Genomic DNA, 22379 nt, shown 5'->3' on the forward strand with positions numbered 1-22379 from the left:
GCAGCAGTGTGAAATGGAGCAATGGGCAAAGAGTGTGGGGTGGGGGGAGGAGGGATGAGGAGAGGTCCCCTCATCCACCCCAACCCTGAGCACGGCACAGAGCAGAATGCAGGCAGGCTGAGCACAGAACAGCCCAACACTTTATTTCACAAGAAGCAGCACAGGAAAAGCATAACAGCATAGGAAGCAGAGGGAGATGTGAGAGGTAGAGGGGATGGGGCTGTGTTCATCACCGACCCCAAATGCTCGTGTGGCCAGTTGGCCCCTTGCAGGCTGAAGCACAGCACTCAGACGGTTTGGTTACTTCCTGTGTGAAGAAGAAGAGATGGTGTCCCATAGGGCCACGTTCACATCCCAACCCTCAGCTCCCTGCAGAGTCCCGGCCCAGCCCTGGTGCAGCACCACAAGGAGCACAAGGAGCACAGGGACCCCTTCCAACCCCCAGCCCCACACCGCAGCTGTGCTCGAGTTGCTGGTTCCACCTTCCTGGCCTGTAAGGTAAGAAGAGCCATTGTCTCAGCCCAGTTTGTAGGAGGGAGGCAAGGTTCTTTGATATACATATACCTGGTGCGGGATTAAGAAACGATGGTTCAAACATTGGTCCGACCAGTTTATTACAAGACTTTATCAGGGAGATGGGGAAGGGGAGGACGGACGCTATTATGGTGTAGGGTGATGGGGAAGGGAATGCAGTAAAAATATGAAATAGAAGCAAGGAGTCTCTGTAGGAAGCAAGAGGGAGATATTCACCACCATGGATCCATCGAGGTTTGTAGTTCAGTCATTGGTCTTCAGTCGTGGTGGGTCGTCAGGTGTTGTTCTGTTAATGGTGACCACGATGACAATTTCCAATGGTAGCACCAACTTATTTATATGTCCAAAGTGGTCAAGTCAGCTCACTTTGGAGTGACAGCTCGAATCCAAAGTAGTTGAGTCAGCACTCCTTGGAATGGAAGCTTCTGGCTCTGGGATCTTAGCAGAAATTCCTTTGTTCCCATCTTCTGAGCCTTGCCAGCAGATAAGAGGGAGCAGGGATACCCATCCGCATCCTGTTTTTCACAGGGCACGATGGCTTCATTACCCAGTTTTCCCACACCAAGCTGGAGCTATTTAGTCCCGGGCCAGATCTTCCACTCATAAACAGTCCTGAGCACTCTTCTGGAGGCAAACAGCTCTGAAGGAAGGTGCTTTCAAATATTCAAATACCCAAAAAGTGATATTGATTGTCACACGGTAGCACCCATTACTTGCCACTTCAATAAATCATTGAGAGTCTTCTCACAAGAAACACCTCAGGAAGCAAGCTTGGAGCCAGAAAACAAGGAAGGACTCTCACAGCCATGACCCCCAGCCCTGTTCTTGCTGTGGGGCATGGAGCAGCTTTGAGCACCAGGAAGGGGAACCCTGGGAGAAATCGGGGACCCCAATGCTGCCCTGGCACTGGGCAGAGGTGGGGGACAGCGCTGCCCTCATCACTCACTGGGCGCCGTGTTGTAGCCTTTCTCCTTCTTCCCTGCAGACAGAGAGATGCATCAGCACAGGTTCACATCACAGCCAGGCTGAGGGCTCCTGAGGGAGCCTCAAATCCCCCCACAGCCCCCACTGTCCTCCTACACCCCTCCACTTTTACCTGCATGGCGTCTGTAGATGATGAATCCAACGCCAGCCATGATGGCAATGGCCACAACGGCGACAACCACCCCCACCACATTGGGCACCACGCTGGACTGTGACTGCTCTGGGGGAAGGCAGGGCTGTCAGCAGCGGAAGGGGCAGCCCAGAGCCCCCCAGCCCCACATCCCCTCACTCACCTCATGAGTAGAGGCTGGGCTGGGGCAGGCTGGCGTGCTCCACGCAGCACTGGTACTTGTCCCCGTGCGGGGCACGTACCTCCGACCAGAGCTGTTGTAGTGCACGAAGATTTCGCCATCCACGTACCCCACTTCAAAGAACCAGGGCTGCTCGGGGCCGGATTCCGTCATCCCTATTTCAAAGTACCGCATGGAGTGGAGCTCTGCGGGGTTGGAGCGCGGCGACCCCCCCTTTTTTATTAATTAGCAAGCTACTGCCTATAGAATAACAACACTACTTATATTAATAACATAACCATTATAACTCAATCAAGACCTCGATTGACAATCCTCTAGAAGTGAAAAAAGAGACAAGTCAAACACAGCATAACAACATTACTGTTAAACCTACTAAAAAGAACAAACTCGTTTGCTCTGCAACCTAAGTTTCTGCAACCTGGAAATAAATCCATGAGGGTCCCATTGTGTTCACATGTCACTAGTTAGGAAAAGTCTTCAACTTTCATATACTCTGATATATTGATTTTTAATGGCCACTAACTATTGTGCAACAAATGCTTTTAGGATGCTCATAACCATGCCTTTGAGCTAATAATTGATAATTGAACTTTATGAAGTTGCATGTCAGATAGAACCAGTTTTAGAGGACAAATGTGCTGGAGTATCACTAGGGGCATTATTACTTATTGACCCTTGAGAAACAGCAAACCGTGTTGGTGGTGGTTGCGACAGGCGGTGCCAGCAGGGCCTTCCCTGCTTCAAAGTGCACCTTTCCTCTCTCACCCATCACAGATTCTCTCCTGCATTCAGGGTCTGAAGGATTTCTTCCAGTTGTACACCATATCCGCATGGCCAGTGCGTGATACAGAGCCCAAGTGGAACAGCTGCCTGGAAAACAGAATAAACTATCAAATTTAGTTCTATTAGTATGCACTTTTGTCTCAAGTGATGCATGGTCATATTTTTAAAATCCCAATTAGTTGGGTGTAAGAGACGTATCCATTCTACGATACAGGGTCATCCCTTTGCCTGGGATTCCTTTCCAGGTTTTGTCTTTGCAAATTAAGAAAAGCTAATTAATAGGCTAATAACATCATGAGTGAGCAGTACTAACATACTAAAAGAGCTATTCCCATAGATTACAGCACTGATTACATCAAATCCTTTCTTTAACACACATTTGATCTATGGATAATGCCTAAAATTCTAATTCTTGAGACTGCATTGGTAACACTGAAAATCACACACTATGTCAAACCATTACTAATATTATTTATAACACCGCAAGTTACAAAGCAATTCCACTAGGAAAGAAACACACAAACACAGTTACTATAAAGGCTGGATGCTATTTTCTGCCTTGAGATGAGAGCAACAACGTATTCTGGTGGTGTTAGTAACAACCGCACAAGATTAGAAGTGTCTAGTGTCATATGAGTATCCTCAGTGAAAATCCATTGAATGATTTGCTTAGAAGCTTCAGATCGTATCCCATAGTCAGTCACAGTCTTACCAGCCTGCTGTAACAATTTCCAATGATGCACTTCCCACCAAGCAGCTCCCTGCTGATCGTCTATCAGCGGGCAAGCGAGCTGAAACACACCTTGACACGGTCCCTCCAATATCATGTCTCTAATGACTCCAGACCAACGCAAAGGTGGAGGATCGCTACATGTGGGGGGGAATCGCATAGACAGGGGCTGTAAAGACATCGGTGAAACGCTCAAAGAGACTGATGCCTCCTTCGTACGCAGTTCTAAGTCCTGCAGCTCCTCAGTTAATGTTGTATTATGTTCCTCCAACGCTTTCTCATTCCCACCATTATCCGAGTCGCTTTCACTCTCAGGAGCTTCTTGCTGCTCTGCACACCCCTCAGCCCCCCCCCACCGCACCTTCCTCACCAGCCAAAACCGGATCTGCCAGAGACGTTGAAGAGGTCGAGGACGGGGGATTATTCGGGGCTTCTGCGGCAGCCCTGACTTGTGAGGCTGATGAGCGAACGGAGTACGAAACTCCTGGTAACAGGGAGTCAAGTTCTGACCTTGACTGAGCACTAGGTCCGGATAGAGCTTGTACCACAGCAGCAGCAATCTCCCACTCGGCTTGCATATTCTTCAATGTATTTATTTTGTATTCCTTATTTTTGGAGATAACAAATTCCCACAGGTGGTCGACTATTTCTCGCCATTCGGCTACAGTGAACATCAGTGCCACCTCCTGAAGATGTCCATTCATATGAGCCCATTTTACCAGCTCGGATATGCATTTAGGAGATACCTGCTCCCCTCTCTTAGAGAGAATACATTTGAGCAGTTCCTCTACAGCTTCCCACAACATCGTGGCTTGCAGAGAACGGGATGGTACCCCGATGAGAGGTGAGTGCCAACCCCCCCCCCAGTTCTTTATTGCCCCCGCACCGCGCTGTTAGAGAGGGGAGGTTCTTTGTTCCTTCTCTCCCTGGGTTTGTTCCCGCTGTCACCGAGTGAGCTCTAGAGAGAACTCCGTGACACAAACTCATTGCAAAGTCTAAGCTAGAAGAAGCGTCACCTCAGTGTATCCCAGAAAAAGAACAGCGTTGAGATTTTAATTGGTTTTGGTTTTTTGTTTTATTGAGGGTGGGTTGTTTTTTGTTGTTTTTTTAGGGTTTTTTGGGGTTTTTTTTGTCTTTTTTTTGGGGGGGGTTGGGGGGGTGCGAGGGGAAGGGAGAGGGAGGGGACAGTTGTTTGGTTGTTTTTCATATACAATAAAGCTATGCAGTTCCGCTGTCAGTCGCCTCAGAGAGTTCCCGAAGGAGCTCAACCACATTCTGCTCAACATCGAGTTGTTCCATTGAGTGGAACAATGGTAGTCTTGCAGATGGAGCAATGCAGGAATTCTGACAGGATCTCCAGGTGTATCCAGTTCATCATCTGAAAGCTCCGCAACCAAATTGGAAGGGACCAGTCCTCTTGTGCCATCTGTCAGCTCTCCCTGAAACCAGCCATTCTCACCCACATCTCCAAAGACATTACGCATTGTCCGGCAGTCAGAGGAAGCTCGTTTTCTGGGTCCTCATTAGGACCCTCAACAGGAATGTAGCTGTGTCGAGCTAAGAATCTTCAAACTGCTGGTGATACCTGTCCTGGAGAATGCAGGATGAAGGACAAAAGCTCTGCTCTCACATTCAGGGCCATCCTCTGACAGAAGGCAGCACTCAGGACTGTTCCCAAGGATCTCTTTCATGGCTTTGAGTTCAAGCTCCAGGTCTTCCAGATGACCTTGAAGACTTCTGGCCTCTTCAATGGCAGAATGGAACGGACTGGAGCTATTACGGAGACTCTTGTTTGACTGGGTCAGAGTCTGTCTCGTTGCCTTCCCCAGCTCCATCTGCTGCTTCTGCTGCTCTCTTTTCCCTCTTGCGCGCTCTGTGAGAATGAGTTTCAGAAAGCACTACTCACTGACAGGAAATAAGGGGAAACTTGAAAGACTTTGCAACCTGAGTCCTGGCAGTGTACTGCTAGCGGCTGATTTGGCCGTCCAGGATCCTGGCACCACAAATGCTTCATTGCCAAATGCAGCAATAAGGTGTTCTGGGGAAAGGCCAACTCACAGGTAGTCTTTGAGCACCCATATCACAGTACCAACGGCCAGCACCAGCGCAGGCAGCAGCATCGCTGAGACCGTCACCGGAATGCGGCGCTTCCACACAGATCTGTGAGCAGCAGCCTCTGTGCTTTTGCCTGTGTTCATCCTTGGAAGAAATGAGACAATGTCCCACGTTACCTTCAGCTGCGCTACAGATAATCTCTCAGTGTGCTTCATGGACCCAAGAGGTCATTTTGTCAGTGGGTGCCTCCGTCTCTGGTGCCGAAGCACCGGAGGACAAGAAGGATTGCTTCCACCTCTCGTTGGGTACGAAGAGGCTGCACAGGCACTACCCGTGTCCTCCTCTGGGCCGAGAGCTGGGGCTGTACTCTGGGGTCTGGGCTTGGTCTGTGGGGAGAGCTACAGAGCAGAATCCCTCATGCTTTTCCCGGCATGCGTGTCCTGAGCTCTCCTGTGGGACGCCCCCCAGGCTGAAGGTCAGGCTTCAGCCAGCACAGGGCACAGCCAGAGCCAGCCCAGGGGAGAAACACTCCTGCTTCTTTTACATGTGCTCTATGCTCACACGCTCAGGTCTGGCTGCTGACCTGGTGTGCAAGAGCTGGCAGCAAGAGCCTGCAGGCACGCAGTGACTCTGGTTTGTGACACCGTATGATCATGGGACAGAAATTACCTGGCATGCTGGTTGGTGCTGCCTGCATTCCTCTGTCCGGGATGGGCAGTGTGGGATATCCACCTTCCTGGAGTGCATCCGGGACCGGCAGTGTGGGATATCCACCTTCCTGGAGTGCATCCCGCTCACTTTGTTGGTCCGTTCCTTTAGAAAGAAAGCAGGGCAGTAGGAGTGGGATGTCACGTGCCCTCATCAAAAACTGAGCTTCTCCAATCCCGAGCTCAGGTAAAGTCCAGGCCCCCCACCCCCAAGTACACTGTGAGCCCCTCTGTTACCCAAAGGCATTTGGGCCCTCCCAGCTATTGGACAATGCTGACTCCCTCACACCTCTTGAGGAATCAGCTCCTGTGCAAGGCCCTCACATTCTGTGCTGTCACCAGCCCATCACAGCCAGGTAGCTGCAGGCTGAAATCCAAGCTCTAACACACAGTCCAAGACTTCAGAATTAGCATCTCCACCTCATTTCCAGCATTAGCAAAGACAGCCAACCCTGCTCGGGATGCTTCTCCTGCCTTGAACTTGCTCAGCTGCACGGAGGGCTTTGGATGAACAGAAGCACAGCGCTTGCCACTTGCTGCCATCTGGGTGCCAACGACTGCACAAAGCAGCTCTGACAAGTAATGGTTGTGCTGGGGGAGCAGCTGCCTCTGGGTCTTGGCTGGATGCAGACCATCTGGCAGCAGACCAGCTCTGGTGCTTGACAGCACCTGCAAGGTGATACATGGAACACGGCTGCAGCACGGCTCTGACCCATCCCTTCCTGCTGTGCAGGCTACAGCCTGCCCACACCTGCATATCACACCTCAGCTTCCCAGGTCCCACAGTGAACAGACTGAAGTATACCCACCACGCTCTGCCTTCTCCATTTCCTTCAGCAGTCGCTTCAGGAGACGGGATGAGCCCTGAGAGTATTTTCCTCGTTTGTATTCATCCTCTTCTCTTTCCGGACCTTAACAGAATGTATGAAGTTAAATATCACGTGCATGAAGTTTTGAAGATCAGCGGCGAGTCAGCCAAGTCAGTGAAGACAGAGTACTCACTGCTGGGATTCCAGCTGGGCTCCAGCACAGGAGGAAACCGATGACCGGGCAGGGCCCACACTGGGGGCACTTCTGCAACCAAAGACCCATGAAAAGTTTCAGTCACACACTACAGCATCAACTGAGTAGCAGAGCGTACAGGGGACTGTGCCATGAAATGGCACTGAAACGGGCAGCAAAAGCTCTCTAAAGAATTTCAAAGCTATGATGTACCTGCGTGATCCGACAGAGTTTCAGTTCCAGATCTCAGAGAGGAAGCTGGATCAACTCCTCTAGTCAAATCTGCAAATGAACACAGGACAAAGCAACTGCTACTGAGCATCCCTTCAGCCACAAGGTCGCAGGATGCAATTAAAGCCAGGGATTCCTTCACAACACTATTCTCTCCCTTCCGCACAGGGAAACAAGGGGCCTGGGAGAGCAGGAAGGATGCAGATAAGGAGTGAGACCTCACGGAAGTCATCAGGCAAGGAGGAGAATAGATGTTGTAAATACCAGAAGAGGAGTTGCATCCCCCTGATAAGAACAAGAGGGGATCTGCATGCTAAACAACTATTGAATATGTATCAGAATTCCGAGAAATCATTGACTATGTATGAGATGTACCTATATCTGTGTCACGATTTTACAAGTCCATGTGCAAGTTTGGTGGAGCTATCCCCCTTGCACCCAGCACTGGAATAAACATACCTGCTTTATAACCCATCTATGTGTTATAGAGTTTGATTCCGCAAGTCACTTACACCCCATATTTTCCCTAACAGCCACACTGGGTTATCTGGATTCGTTACATTTATCCATTGTTGCTGGCAGATGTTTCTCTCTCTCTCTCTGTCTTTAATCCCCACACAGCCCATCTTCCCAACTGTGGGTTTCGGTTAGGAGGTATGCACCCATAGGGTCCATGCCCTACTTGTAGATATTTATCCTGCCCAGCCCCAGGTGCCCAATTTGAGGCAATAGTTGCACATCCCTAATAGGCACAGTAATATGAGCCTGGGTGGTTACAGTATCCCCTCCCTAGGTTTGAGCTTAGGCAAAAATAGTAACCCTTTTGGTTTAGACTGGGCTGTATAGGTACCAGGTCACACAGGGATGTAAGGAAGCTTGGTGTGGGTGGCGTTGTGCTGCTATACAAAATGTGATCACTGTGAGAATCCCCAAGTACCAATGGATACCCCTAAGGCCCATCTTTCCCCACAATTCACTCCTCTGCCTCACTCGTCAACTGGGTTGCAACCAGCTACGAGGGGTTTTTTTAGTTCTTCTCAGCAGCAGTAAGTGTTCTTCAGGGGAAGCCTTTACCTGGAATACCCATTGGGCTTGTCGCATTGTGAGTTTCAGGTCGTCACTCCCGGGAGCTACCTCCCACTTCTCGTCACCGATGGGTCCTTTAACACGGCTGGCATGAGTCCATCCTCTCTCTGCGGTTCGAATAGCTGTTTCTGCAGTAAATAAAACAACATAGGGACCTTCCCCTTGTGGTGTTAGTGTAGCTTCTTTCCAAGTTTTTATTAGGACCCCATCCCCCGGCTGTATCCTATGGATTGCTATCTCCAATGGGGACTGCTGTGCAATCAGATCCTTCTTGTAGTTCCTTGCACCCACTCATTAATTGTATAAGATTTTAATTGATCATCTTGTAAATGGGGGTGACCAAGAGGTATTTCAAGATTATAGGGCATACCATACAGCATTTCAAAAGGTGAAATTCCCAGATCAGTTCTGGGCTTCACACATATATTTAACAGAGCTAACAGCAAGCATTTTATCCAAGATGTCTTAGTTCCTATCATTAATTTTCTAAGTTGTTTTTTAATTTCCCCATTCATTCGTTCTACTTTACCAGAGCTCTGAGGGTGCCAAGGAGTATGATATTCCCATTTAATCCTTAGAATTTTCATTGTGTCACGTGTAACCTTTGACACAAAATGAGCTCCCCTGTCAGAATCTATTGCTTCTCTAATTCCATATCGAGGAATTATATTTTCTAATACTACCTTCACTACTGTTTGTGCTGTAGCCCTTGCCGTAGGGAATGCCTCAACATAGTTTGTAAGATGGTCTACAATCACTAATAAATATTTATATCTCCCAGTTTTAGGGAGTTCAGTAAAGTCCAACTGGATCCTTGCGAAGGGTCGATAAGCCAATTCTCGCCCTCCTGGGATTCTTTTTCTCATATTCTTTGCATTCACCCTCCAGCAAGTCATATGTCCATTAACAATCCCCTTTGCTATGTTATATACCCCTGTACACATAGAATTATTGGCAAACTGATCCACTAAGGCCTGAGTACCCCAATGTAACGTGGAACCTCCGTAACACCCTCATAGCTACTGATTTTGGGGTTTCCCTTCGTAACACGGCGCCTGGTGGCCGCTGTGCTCGGGAGAATAAAAGCAGCTCGGACCGCCCCGCCCGCACGGGACCCAAGCCGCCCGGCGACCCATCAGGACGGCCTGGACCCGGAAGCGGACCGGACCGGACCGGCGGCGGACCGGCGCCGCGGGGAGAGTGCGGGTAAAGGAGAGAGGGGAAGGTCGGGTCTGTGCTCCCGGCCCCCTGGCAGACGGGGCCGTGGGTTCAGGTGGGGTTATGTAGGGCGGTGGTGACACTGGGACTTCTAAATCCCTTCTCCTCCCGCCCTCCTTTTTCTTTTAGGTGATATAAATGCCTCCTCGGCTCTGAGGCTATCCAGAGGTGGGCAGACTCACTTTCCTCTGAACTAAAAGACTCCTTAGCATTTACACAGAGGATAAGGGCCTGACATACCCAGTCCTTAGAGGAGCCAAAAAGGGGCCAACATACACTCTCCCCTTTTATGGCCTTATTGCCCCATACTTCTACACAATAATGAATCATTTTAACTTTACTTTTTCCCCGCCTAGAAGGGGAATCATTCCAATTCTTAATCATGAGTCCCAATGGACTGTCTGGGGAATACAGGGTATACCTATAACCTCACCACTAGTTCCCCCACCCATGGGACCAGAAGGCTTACTCTTCTTCTGTCCCATCTTCCTGCCACACACACGCACACACGCGCGCGCACACACACACGCACACACACGCACACGCACACACACACGCACACACACACGCACACACACACGCACACGCACACACACACACACGCACACACACACACACGCTCACACACACGCACACACACGCACACACACACGCACACACACACGCACACACACACGCACACACACACGCACACACACGCTTCCCCCTTTTCGTGGCCCGGTCCCTCGCGGGATGTGGGAACCGCACTACCGACGGGTCCGCACTCGCTTCGCCCGCAATTGGACGTCTCAGTCGTTGTGCCCCGGGGAACCCAACCCAACCGAACGGCTTCACCGGCCTATACTTACCCACCCCGTGGGTCTTCGTTCGGCCTTCGTGCACAAAGATTACTAGGGGTTAACCGGTTTGCTTGTGCCCTTATTTTAGGTTCGTCGGTGAAGGGTTTGAGGAGCAGTTTCCCCGTCGCCAGGTGCCTTCGTTCCCCGTCCCGAGCTCGTCCAATCCGGAGCCGGTGGGGGCGGAGCGGCGTAACCAGGAGCGGGGAGGGCAGGAGCCGCGAAAAAAAAAGCGAGAAAGCGGGAGCCGAGGGGCGGTTACAAAACCCGGCAGCCCGCTCGACCCCGGTCCCGCACAGCCCCCACCCCTAGCAACATCCCCCCAAACGTTTACAAACTGTGACACCCCACACAATGAACAAACGTTTACAAACTGTGACACCCCACACAATGAACAAACGTTTACAAACTTCTTACAATGGGACCCCAAAGGGGCCCATCAGCCCCCGCCGGGCCCCCCCGTGCCCCCATGAGGTGCCCCCCACCCAACGCTCCCCCGGTGCCAGCCCCACCCCACAGCAGCACCACCGACCCCACACGGCAGCAGCCCCAGACGCCGCCGCCCCACAGGGCAGACGAGGAGGGTCCAATGGGGGGCGATAAAGGGGGGGTCGGGGGATAAAGGAGGTGGGGGACAGGGCTGGGGGGGGAATGGAGCACGGACGGCAACGGGAGCACGGCCCTATAGGGGAGCATGGACGGCTATGGAAGCATGGCCCTATATGGGATCAGGGCCCCCTATGGGATCAGGGCCCTATAAGGGATCACGGCCCTATATGGGAGCCGTGGTGCGACTCCATGGGGCTGCCGGCCCTGCTGAGGGCTCTGCTGCGGGAACGGAACCATAGGACTGGACTGAACGGAACGGACCAAACTGGGACAGGACAGAACGAAACGGACCGAGCCGGGACGGGACAGAACCGAGCGGACCAAACCGGGACGGCAGGTATGGGAATGGGGGGGGGGGCAACGGCAGGGGGGGGCAATGTGACCGGGGGGTCACCTGGGGTCAGTGTCACTAGGGTCGCCATCATGGGGGTGTCACCGTATTGGGGGGGTCACCTGGGGCCACCATTACTGGGGTCACTGTCATGGGGGGGGGGGGGTCGCCATAATGGGGGGGTCAACATAATGGGGGTCAACTGGGGTCATTGCCACTGGGGTCACCATATTGGGGGGGGTGTCCCCATCCCTGGTCGCCATTTGCCATGTTCCACCATGTCTGTGTGTGTCCCCAGGTGTGTCGGTGTCACCACGGCTCAGCACAGCATCAGCAGGACCTCCCTTATCAGCAGGACCCCCCCCATGCCCCCATCCCCCCTTATCACCATGTCCCCCCCTATCACCACCAAGGCCCTCCTTCTCACTATCACGACCCACTATCGCACCACCACAGCGCCCCCTGTCGGCCCGCCCCCCCTTATCAGCCCGCCCCCGTTTCCCGTCCCCGTTCTGCCCGTTCTGCCGCCGTAACGGGGAGTCCCGCGCGGTGTGGAGCAGCCACGCTCTGAAGGACGCGCGTGGCCGCGTGCTGTGCCCCATCCTGCGGCGCTACGTGTGTCCGCAGTGCGGCGCCACGCGGGACAACGCGCACACCAGGAGGTTCTGCCCGCTCACCCCGGCGTCATATCGCTCTGTGTATGCACCGAGAGCACGGGGACACGGGGACGGCGGTGACTGATAGCAGGTAATGGGGTATGGGGTTATAGGGGCTATTAGGTGATGGGGTTGTGGGTTATGGGGTTATGGGGTTATTTATGGGGTTATGGGGTTATTTATGGGGTTATGGGGGTATGGGGTTATTGGGGTTTGGGGTTGTGGGGTTATGGGGGTTATAAGGGGTTATGGGCTATAGGGGTTATGGGGTTGGCCCCCACATATTGTACTGTGTGTGTCGGGGCAGTTGTGGTGGTGATGATGTTAATTAAGGCCGTAATTACTAATTACTATTACTAATAACGCACTCTGTGTCATCCCCAGGCTGTGCTGAGCGCAATGTGGGACAGAAGGCAGCAGCTGGGCACCAACTGTGCACCATCATTAGTGCACTATCACTTGTGACCATCATTTGTACACCATCAGCTTTGCACCACCGCTCGTGCACCATCATCTTTACACCATCACTTTACACCTTCAGTTGTGCATCATCACTTGTGCACCATACCTTTGCACCATCACTTTGCACCACTACTTTGTACCATCATTTGTACAACATCACTTGTGCACCATCACTTTGCAGCATCCCTTTGCACCTTCAGTTGTGCACCACCACTTTGCACCATCACTTGTGCACCATCAGCTTTACACCCCCACTTTACACCCCCACTCTGCACCAGGAGCAGAGCTCAGCAGCTGTTCCCTGTTGTGTTGTTGTGTTATTGTGTAGTTGTGTTGTTCCAGCCCTGCTCACACTCGTGTGTTTATTGCACCATTATGGGCTTTTTTCCCCCAATAAAGCCCCACTCACAGCTGCAGCTTCATCCTGGCTCATCCGCCTCCGTCTTCCTCCTCCTCCTCCTGCTGTTGTTCACCCCCCGGCTCCGCTCACGACGCAGCCGCAGCAGCGACTCCAGGGCACGATGGGCGCTCATCACACGGCGGCTGTAGGATAATGGGACCCCATAGGGGATAATGAGACCCCATAGAGACCATTGAGACCCCATAGGGAACAATGAGACCCCACAGAGACCAATGAGACCCCATAGGGGGCAATGAGAGTCCCCATAAGGGACAGTGAGACCCCATAGGGGATAGTGAGACCCCTATAGGGCACGATGGGCGCTCATCACACGGCGGCTGCAGGGACAATGAGACCCCATAGGGGACAGTGAGACCCCATAGAGACCAATGAGACCCCATAGGGGATAATGAGAGCCCATAGGGGATAGTGAGATCCCACAGGGGACAGTGAGACCACACAGGGGACAGTGAGACCCCATAAGTGCCAATGGGACCCTAACCCTAACCCCCCCCCAGCACTCACTTGAGGTTGGACAGCTCGAGGATCAGCCCCCCCAGCACCGCAGACGCATCCTCACGTGGTGCCACCTCATTCCTGGGGGTCAAAGGGGGTGAAAATAGCACCAATCCAGGGCTTTTTAAGCCCAAAATGAGCTCTGGGTTCTGGTGGGGGGAGGGGGGTCCAACCTGGGGGTGCAGCTGGGTGAGGCCGGGTCCCCATCGGCGTCCACAGGGCACAGAGGGGCTGCAGGCTGGGAGGGGGTGGGGGGCTGGGGGGGAAATGGGGTGAAATGGGGGCAACTGGGGCAACAGGGGATGAACTGGGGGGAACTGGGATGAACTGGGGTGAATGAGGGTGAATGGGGGGGGATTGGGGGATATGAGAGTGACTTGGGGGGACTGGGGTGATGTGGGGTGAATTGGGGTGAATGGGGGAGAATTGGGGGGATTGGGGGGGTCTGAGAGTGACGGGGGGGAACTGGGATGAACTGGGGTGAATGGGGACAAATTGGGGGGGATTGGGGGAACTGAGGGTGACTTGGGGGGGGACTGGGGTGAACTGGGGTGAATTGGGGGGGATTGGGGGGATCTAAGAGTGACTTGGGGGGGAATTGGTGTGACTTGGGATGATTTGGGGGTGAATGGGGGGGAACTGGGGTGAACTGGGGCACCAAGGGCTGAACTGGGGGGAACTGGGATGAAATGGGGTGAACTGGGGGGATCTGAGGGTGACTTGGGGGGGAACTGAGATGATCTGGGGTGAATGGGGGCAAATTGAGGGGGACTGGGGGATATGAGAGTGACCTGAGGGGGAACTGGGATGAATTTGGGTGATTTGGGGGTGAATGGCGGAGAACTGGGGTGAACTGGGGTAAGTTGGAGTGATTTGGGGTGAACTGGGGTAAATTGGGACAATCTAGAGTGGAATGGGGGGTAAACTGGGGTGAACTGGAGCTCTATGGGGTGAAGTGGGACAATGTGGGGTGCAGTGGGGTGCTATGGGGCTGTTCCCTATGGGTTCTCATAGTACTCTGGCATTACCTGCAGCAGCTCGGTGTCCCCCCCTGGCACCCCACTGTGCTCCGGTGCTGAGATGTGGGGCAGCCCCACAGTGCCAGCCCCATAGCGCTCCTCATGCTCTGCCCCACAAGTGGGCTCCGCTTTGGCTGCCCACTCCCCCTCCAATGGCTCTTTGGTGGCCTCAATGCATTCTGTGCCCCCATCGGTGTCACTATGGGGCTGTGGGGTGCTATGGGGCTGTAGGTCCCCCATATCAGGGCTGTTCTGGTCCTCCTGCTGCTCGCAGCCATCCATCCCATCCTGGAACAAACCCCCCCATAACCTGTGTGCTCCCTGCCCCATAGCCATGGGGAGCTGTGGGGTGACGCTGGGGGGGCAGAGGCCCTGTCCTACCTGTGCCAATGGGGCCGCTGTGGGGCTGAGCTCCTCCATCACGCTGAGCTGTGGGGTGGCTGCTGGGCCTCCGTTATCAGAGCGGCTGGGAACCAAACAGACCCCAAACCCCATCAGCTGGGGGGCACCAGGACCCATTGCTGGCCCCAGGCCCCATTCCTACCTCCAAGCCCCATTTCTGCCCCCATTTCCACCTCCAGCCCCCCCTCTGCCCCCCACCCTCCCATTTCCCCCCATTACCTCTCTGTTCCATCTCCATGCACTGAGTCCATCCCTCCGCCATTGTCCAGAGCGTCGCCTCCAATCATGGCCCCCATACTGATGTCCTCCATATTGGTGTCCCCCCCATTTATATCTCCCCCATTGCTGTCCCCCATATTGCTGTCTCCCCCCATGGTGTCCCCCATATTAGTGTCCCCTCCACTTACATACCCCTCATTGCTGCCCCCTCTATTGGTGTCCCCCCCATTTCTGTCCCTCTCCTTGATGTCCCCTCCATTGATGTCCCCCTCATTGGTGTCCCCCATATTGCTGCCCCCTCCATTGGTTTCCTCTTCCTCGGTGCCCCCCATATTAGTATCCCCCCCCTTGGTGTCCCCTCTATTGATGTCCTCCCCCTTGGTATCCACTCCATTAGTGTCTGCCATATTGGTGTCCACCATACTGGTGTCCCCTCCCTTGCTGTCCCTCCCCTTGGTGTCCCTGTCCCCTCCATTTTTGTCCCCTCCATTGGTGTCCACCATATTGGTGTCCGCCATATTGGTGTTTGCCATATTGGTGTCCCCCCCCTTGGTGTCCCCTCTATTGTTGTCCTCCCCATTGGTGCCCCATCCAATCATGTCCCCCCCCTTGCTGTCCGCCATATTGGTGTCCCCTCCATTGTTTCCCCCCTCATTGGTGTCCCCTCTATTAGTGTACCCTCCATTGATGTCCCCCCCCTTGCTGTCCCCCATATTAGTGTCCCCCCCATTAGTGTCCTCCATATTGCTGTCCACCATATTGCTGCCCACCATATTGCTGTCCCCCATATTGGTGTCCCCTCTATTAGTGTCCCCTCCATTTGTGCCCCCTCCATTGATGTCCCCCCCCTTGCTGTCCCCCATATTAGTGTCCCCCCCATTAGTGTCCTCCATATTGCTGTCCACCATATTGCTGCCCACCATATTGCTGTCCCCTCTATTAGTGTCCCCTCCATTTGTGCCCCCTCCATTGATGTCCCCCCCCTTGCTGTCCACCATATTGTTGTCCCCACTATAGTCATCCCCCCCCTTGTTGTCTCCCCTCAGTCCTGCCCTGACTTTGACATTGGGGCCATCATGGTGGTCAACACCTGCAAGAGGAACAGCAGCTGCTTGGACGCCATTTTGTGGCCATTTTGAGGCCCTTTGGAAACCATTTTGTGACCATTTGGTGGCCATTTTGAGGCCATTTTGCGGCTGCTTGGAGGCCATTTGGTGGCCATTTTGAGACCGCTTGGAGGCCCATTGGAGGACATTTTGAGACCATTTTAAGGCCATTTTTTGGCCATTTTGAGGCCATTTTAAGTCATTACCTGTCACCTGGCTGCTCCTCCTTTTGCCTATGGCGCCGCTCACCTGAGGGGAACACACGCCCATTGAGCATTATTTCCTCACTATTTCCCCTCAAATCCCCCCTGACCGCCCGGTCTCTCTCACTCCACGTCCCAGAATAACACCGTTATCCCGCTATAACGAAGCCCAATGGCGCCCATCCCGCCCCAAGGCCCTTCCCGGCCCCGCCGCCATTTTGCTTCACCTCAGCTCCCGCCCGACGCCTTCCCGCCTTTTTCACACCGCGCGCTCTGCGCCTGCGCCGCGCGGGGGACGCTGGGAGTTGCAGTCCCCGGAGAGACGTAACACGGCGCAGCGCGGGGGACACTGGGAATTGCAGTTCGCGGCGCGCCGTAAAGCGCAGCGGGGTGCGGCGCTTTTGCGACAGCGTCGCCGTAAAGTGCGGAGGTGTTGGCAGCCCCGTAGGAGGAAGCGGTGAGTGGGGACGGACCGGGACCGGGGGGGTCCGATGGGGGGGGGGGATCGAACGGCGGGGTCCAATAGGGGGGGGATAGACCGGGGGGGTCCAATGGGGGGGATCTAATGGGGTGGGGGTCCGATGGGGGGGGTTCAGTGGGGGAGGGGGGGGGGGTACAACGGGGGGATCCAATAGAGGGCGGGGGGATTCAATGGGGGGGGGGATACAATGGGGGGGGATCTAATGTGGGGGGGGGTCCGATGGGGGGTGTACAACCGGGGGGGTCTGTGCTCTGTCTCAGGCATACAAGCCTGTTGGAAGGAGTGCATTGAGGCTGCAGCGCCCAAATGATAAACCTGAGTTAGCTGTCACCAGCAACCAAGCTTACGGTTAATTTCTGAAACAAGATTAGTGATAGTATTTCCAGGCAGCTGGCACAGAAGCTTCTTGGATTACAGTGCTGACAACACACATTCACCAGAGCCAGCAATGACAAAAAAATTTCCCACTCCCACCAGAACTTGAAGGACAGAGACCAATTTAGGTTTCTTCACTCTCACGAAGGGGAGTAAGTAAGAAGTTTCACTCAGTAATTCAACCTTACAGAGGCTACTTAGTAATTCTGTGAATTTAAGGAATTATAAAATGATGGATAAAAATCAGAAGTATTTTGTATTTAAATATATGTATACATTATACAATTATTCTAATGCGACATCAAATGATTACTATTTTGCCCACAGATGTGAGAACTGTGTGCCCCGGTAGCGCAGTGGTTAAAGACGCCGCCTTGCAACACTGGGGCCCGGAGTTCGAAACCCCCCTGTGGCGCAAGTGGTAGAAGTGCCGCTCTGCTACACAGAGGCTCGAATCCCGGGGGCTGGACTCGATGATCTCTAAGGTCCCTTCCAACTCGCACGAAACTATGAAACTATGAAACTGTTAAGAGAAAATATACTTGCTTTTAACCACTGTAGATCACCCATGGCACATACCTAAGGACAACATAACAGCTGAAAGCAGTAACTGGGAGAAACACTATACAAAGTATACAGATTGGGCTGCACGTGCGTCAAGTGATTTATTAACACAACGAGGTTGGGGGGGAAGAAGAATTAAGTTTGATACCTGTTGTCTTCGTTTCTCCTCTTCAATAACAGCTTTGGCTTCTGCCTCTTTTATCTGTCCAGACATACAAAGTGATAAGTAACTGTTGTAAAAGCAGGTAAAACTATTATCTTACAGAGCCATAATTTATAGAACAGTTCTCAGAAAAGCGAGCAAAACCTTCACCAAGTGAGCTGTGAGCTTATTCAGATTCTAAAACATTCTGTGAAAAACCTCTATCAATTCATGTTTGAAAAACATGGAACATAAGAGACGCTACCATGTTATAAAACTAAACTTCTGACTAACTGGAAAATTCAAATGACAAATATAAAACCTGGGGAAAATATAAGTATATATATTCATTAATACCAGGGAAAATTCCTTAATAAAGTCACTCTAAGCTTTCAGTAACTCAGTCCTCAATTCAGCACACTGTACACTGACGGGTAAATCCTTATATATGTATGTAATTTACACTCACACACTTCATTCCAAGTAGTTAAATATGCCCTGACTGCTAGAGCAAAAGGAAATCTCCACTTTTGTACCAAATGACATATTGGATAATGCATACTCATATTGTTCTACTGCTCTTGTTGTAATGGAAACTGTCAATGCAATTACATTTGCTTCACCATCAGAAAGTTTTATGAAAAATAAAACCTGGAACTACAACTGATCACTCTACAGAACTGTTACATAGCATTCAAGACAGCGAATTAAATGCCAGAAACTTAAAGGAAAAAGAATGGCAGAGAAAATATTAAAACATAAACATACAATGCATCTGAATCACAGTTCCTGCATTATTTTCATCCTACAATAACAAAAGAATGCAACACCTAACATACATAAAGAACAATGGGATGGACTGGGTCCTGAATCACAGAATGGCCTGGGTTGAAAAGGACCACAATGACCATGGAGTTTCAACCCCACTGCTGTATGCGGGGTCGCCAACCACCAGACCAGGCTGCCCAGAGCCACATCCAGCCTGGCCTTGAATGCCTCCAGGAATGGAATAACCACAACCTCTCTGGGCAACCTGTTCCAGCACATCAGCACCCTCTGTGTAAAAAACTTCCTTCTAATATCTATCCTAACCCCCCCTTCTTGTGCTGGTGGCCCCAGGCCTGGATGCAGTACTCCAGATGGGGCCTCACAAGAGCCAAGTAGAGGGCATCTCGCTCTCCTTGCTGGCCACCCCTTTTTAAATGCAGCCCAGAACACAGTTGGCCTTCTGTGCTGCAAGCACACACTGCTGGCTCATGTCCAGCTTCTTGTTCACCAGGACCCTCAAGTCCCTCTCCACAGGTCATCTCTCAAGGAGATCTTCCCCCAGTTTGTACAAATATCTGGGATCGCCCCAACCCGAGTGCAGCACCCTGTACTTGGCCTTATTGAACCTCATTAGGTTTCCATGGGCCCACTTCTCCAGCCTGTCCAGGTCCCTCTGGATGGCTTCCCTTCCTTCCAATGTATCGACAGCACCACTCAGTTTGGTGACATCTGCAAACTTGCTGAGGGTGCACTCGATGCCACTGTCTGTCATTGATGAAGATGTTGAAGAGAACCTGTCTCAAGACCAACCCCTAAGGGACATCACTTGCGACCAGCCTCCACCCAGACACAGAACCGTTGATCATAACCTTTTGGCTGCATCCAGCCAACTGATTCCTAATCCACTGAACAGCCTATGTACCTGCAGAAGCCCTTCTTGTTATCTTTCACTCCCCTTGCCAAGTTCAGCTCCATCTGTGCCTTGACTTTCCTAATCCTGTCTCTTCACACATGGACAACAGCTCTGTATTCCTCCCAGGCTATACAACACTGCTTCCACTTTCTGAACATTTCCCTCTTTTCCCTAAAGTTTAAGCTGCAGGTCCTTGCACATCCATGATAGCTGCCTGCCTTCCCTGCTTGACTTCTTCTGCAGGGGGATGGAGAGCCACTGTGCTTTCAGAAGGGTGTCCTTAAAGAGCTGCCAGCTCTGTTCTATACCCCTGCCCTTAAAGTCGGTTTCCCAGGGGAAGCTGCTAAGAGATAAGTTTAACTTGGATTCATCAGGTAAAAAGCAGGTGATTGATAGGACACAAAATCCTGAAGACAGTGAAAGTGCCAAATAGTATTTTTCATTACACAAAAAGGCATATAGATGCAGCAAAGCCATCAAACATTAAGACACCAGCTCTATCTCTGAAATTCCCTCAGTCAGGCATCACTACAGTGACGGCAGTACCAGTGTGCTGGGTCAGTGTATGCGTATCTGCTGCTTGTACATGTTTCTTGGACCTCCAACTCTGCAGCCACTTAACACTACCTTAGTAAAATTAGATCTCAGAGTAATAGAATGCCCTAAGATGTAATGATATGATTGACAACTTGAAGTTAAAAACCATCTTGATCTCAATAATCAGTCTATATATGTACATATATATATTTAAGTATCACATTTTGCACAGTAAAAATGGTAATTAACTAAGTAAGGTATGCACAGATGGAATTTGTTCCAATCAGTCTACAACTTAAGAGCTGTCGAAGACTAAGCAGAAGGCACACCAGCTCGTGCTTAAGAACACCGCAGCTCAAAGAGCGTGCTCTGTGCAAGCAGTTACATTTGTGGATTTTCAGATTATTTTTTTTTTAAATTGTTAAACCATATATGAAATATCACTAACAATTTCATTTCACCTAGACAATGTCAGAGTGTCTCATCAGAAAAACACACAAAGGTCTTTTTAGTCATGAATACCTGAAATAGGAAAGTTTGGTTTGCAAAAACTGCAGCCCTATCCCTCCTGGTATTTCACTGCCATCTAATGGCAGAACATCAGTTCCAAAAGAGAAATCAGCCCGTGAACACAGAATGTAGCTTCTTTTGTACGCTGCTGTTGTCATATTTGTGTAAGATTCCTGCACACGTTTGTGCGGAACTTCCTATGCTCACAGGAACCTGTAGTCATTTGCTTGATGCATTAGAATATTTTCCCAGTTGAATTCAATGGTACAGATAAAAAATAGGAAATATTATCTGCTGAAGTGAAACTGCAGCTGATGCTGCACCCCACTGAAATGTGCTCCTTTGTTGATGCAGACTTCTATGAATTCACCCCCCTTCAATGCACTCCACGCCCAATAAACTCACTTCCACACTTCACTAGAATGATTTGTTACTGCTGGTTTTTCTAGAAGTATATTCCAAGAGTCTTGGTGTTCAAGCTGATTGCAAAGGTGTAGAATTTGATTTACAGAGTACGTCTTAGAACTTGCCTGACAATCCTGAAATTCTGAGCAGAAACAGACAGATGTAGCTTTTACAGAATGAGGTTTTGGGTTGAATATTTAAATTATATATATCAGTATATTACATATACTACTAAGTTGATAAAAGTTAACCAGCTCATGCACCACTTCCTCATGTTTCCATAAAAGGCCTAGAAAAACAATGTGGATACTCTGTCTCTTTAGGTGAGATTATGCAGCAGTTTCTTTACTTCAAACAAAATTATTTGAGAGCATCCATGTTTACAATGGGCTGAAAAGCACATGCAGTTGCTGAAAGCTCTCTGTAATTGTGGCAGTCACCTAATACTGTGTGACAGGAACACACAAGATAACACTTTGCTAACCTTCAAAGTAAAAGTAAGGCCTAAATGAAGTGCTTCTATAGCTCTCACTAGCAGTAATGATTTTATTATCATTGATTAGCACTTCTTGGCTGAAGAGGAAATCTCCAGTTCCAATGTACATTAAAAATAAAGAGGTAATAGAGCATTACCTTAACACAGTGTTTCATCAAGTGAGTTGACACTATCTACAAGTAGTGCAATTCTCAGCAATAAGCCAGATTCAATAGTCCAAAAATTAAATGTGCAATTAAACTGTACGCTGAGTTACACTGCATTTCTTGCTATTACTGTCTTGAAAAAATAGTGATCTACCTGTTTTTTCCAACTTTTCTCAAGGCAATGAAGATAACATAACTAAAATGGATACACCACCTCAGACACCTTCCGTTTCATTTCCTTGCATAACACATCACACTCCAGTGAAACTTGGCCTTCTTGTATCTTGCTGCACTGTACTTCCTGTTAAGCATAAATTGAATTGTTTGTAATTCATTTCCCTATATAAAAATTTAATTATAACGTTCATTTTGTTGGGAAAATTGTAAAACAATTTTATTCGGTATATTTACAGAATGAAGCTAATAAATCAATATTATTTGAAACTGTAACTGTATTCAAGCATCCTTTTCTATTTTCCTTCTTTCTGATAAGCTAAACTGAATCAAGAATAAATCAAGTGGTTCAGTTTAATTTTTCTTGTCTTTTTTTTCACTTATTTATTTAAGACAAAGCAATATAACCTTGTGAACTGTTACAAAAGATACCATGCAAAGTAACTAATAAGTAACTCTTCTGAAACT

The 22379-nt window shown here is 50.6% G+C and overlaps 1 protein-coding gene and 1 long non-coding RNA gene across 2 annotated transcripts; one reads left to right on the top strand and one right to left on the bottom strand.

Annotated features, from left to right (window-relative positions):
• Positions 1–4398: 4398 nt before the first annotated feature.
• LOC146757053 (uncharacterized) lies at positions 4399–11468 on the bottom strand. The gene is made up of 8 exons (XM_085523399.1): positions 10490–11468; positions 8412–8551; positions 7320–7388; positions 7107–7178; positions 6914–7015; positions 6067–6210; positions 5401–5541; positions 4399–5215 (listed from the first exon to the last, which is right to left on the bottom strand). The coding sequence occupies exons 2-7, from the start codon at positions 8422–8424 to the stop codon at positions 5537–5539; spliced, it is 405 nt and encodes a 134-aa protein (XP_085379525.1). The 5' UTR covers positions 8425–8551; positions 10490–11468; the 3' UTR covers positions 4399–5215; positions 5401–5536.
• Positions 11469–17113: 5645 nt separating this feature from the next.
• On the top strand, positions 17114–22187 carry LOC146757054 (uncharacterized). The gene is made up of 2 exons (XR_014936992.1): positions 17114–17408; positions 21916–22187. It is a non-coding gene; the product is annotated as an uncharacterized LOC146757054 (long non-coding RNA).
• Positions 22188–22379: the final 192 nt, after the last annotated feature.

Source organism: Coturnix japonica, chromosome 24 (assembly GCF_054131305.1).
Source record: "Coturnix japonica strain WE chromosome 24, WE-NBRP24, whole genome shotgun sequence".
Taxonomy (NCBI): Eukaryota; Metazoa; Chordata; class Aves; order Galliformes; family Phasianidae; genus Coturnix; species Coturnix japonica.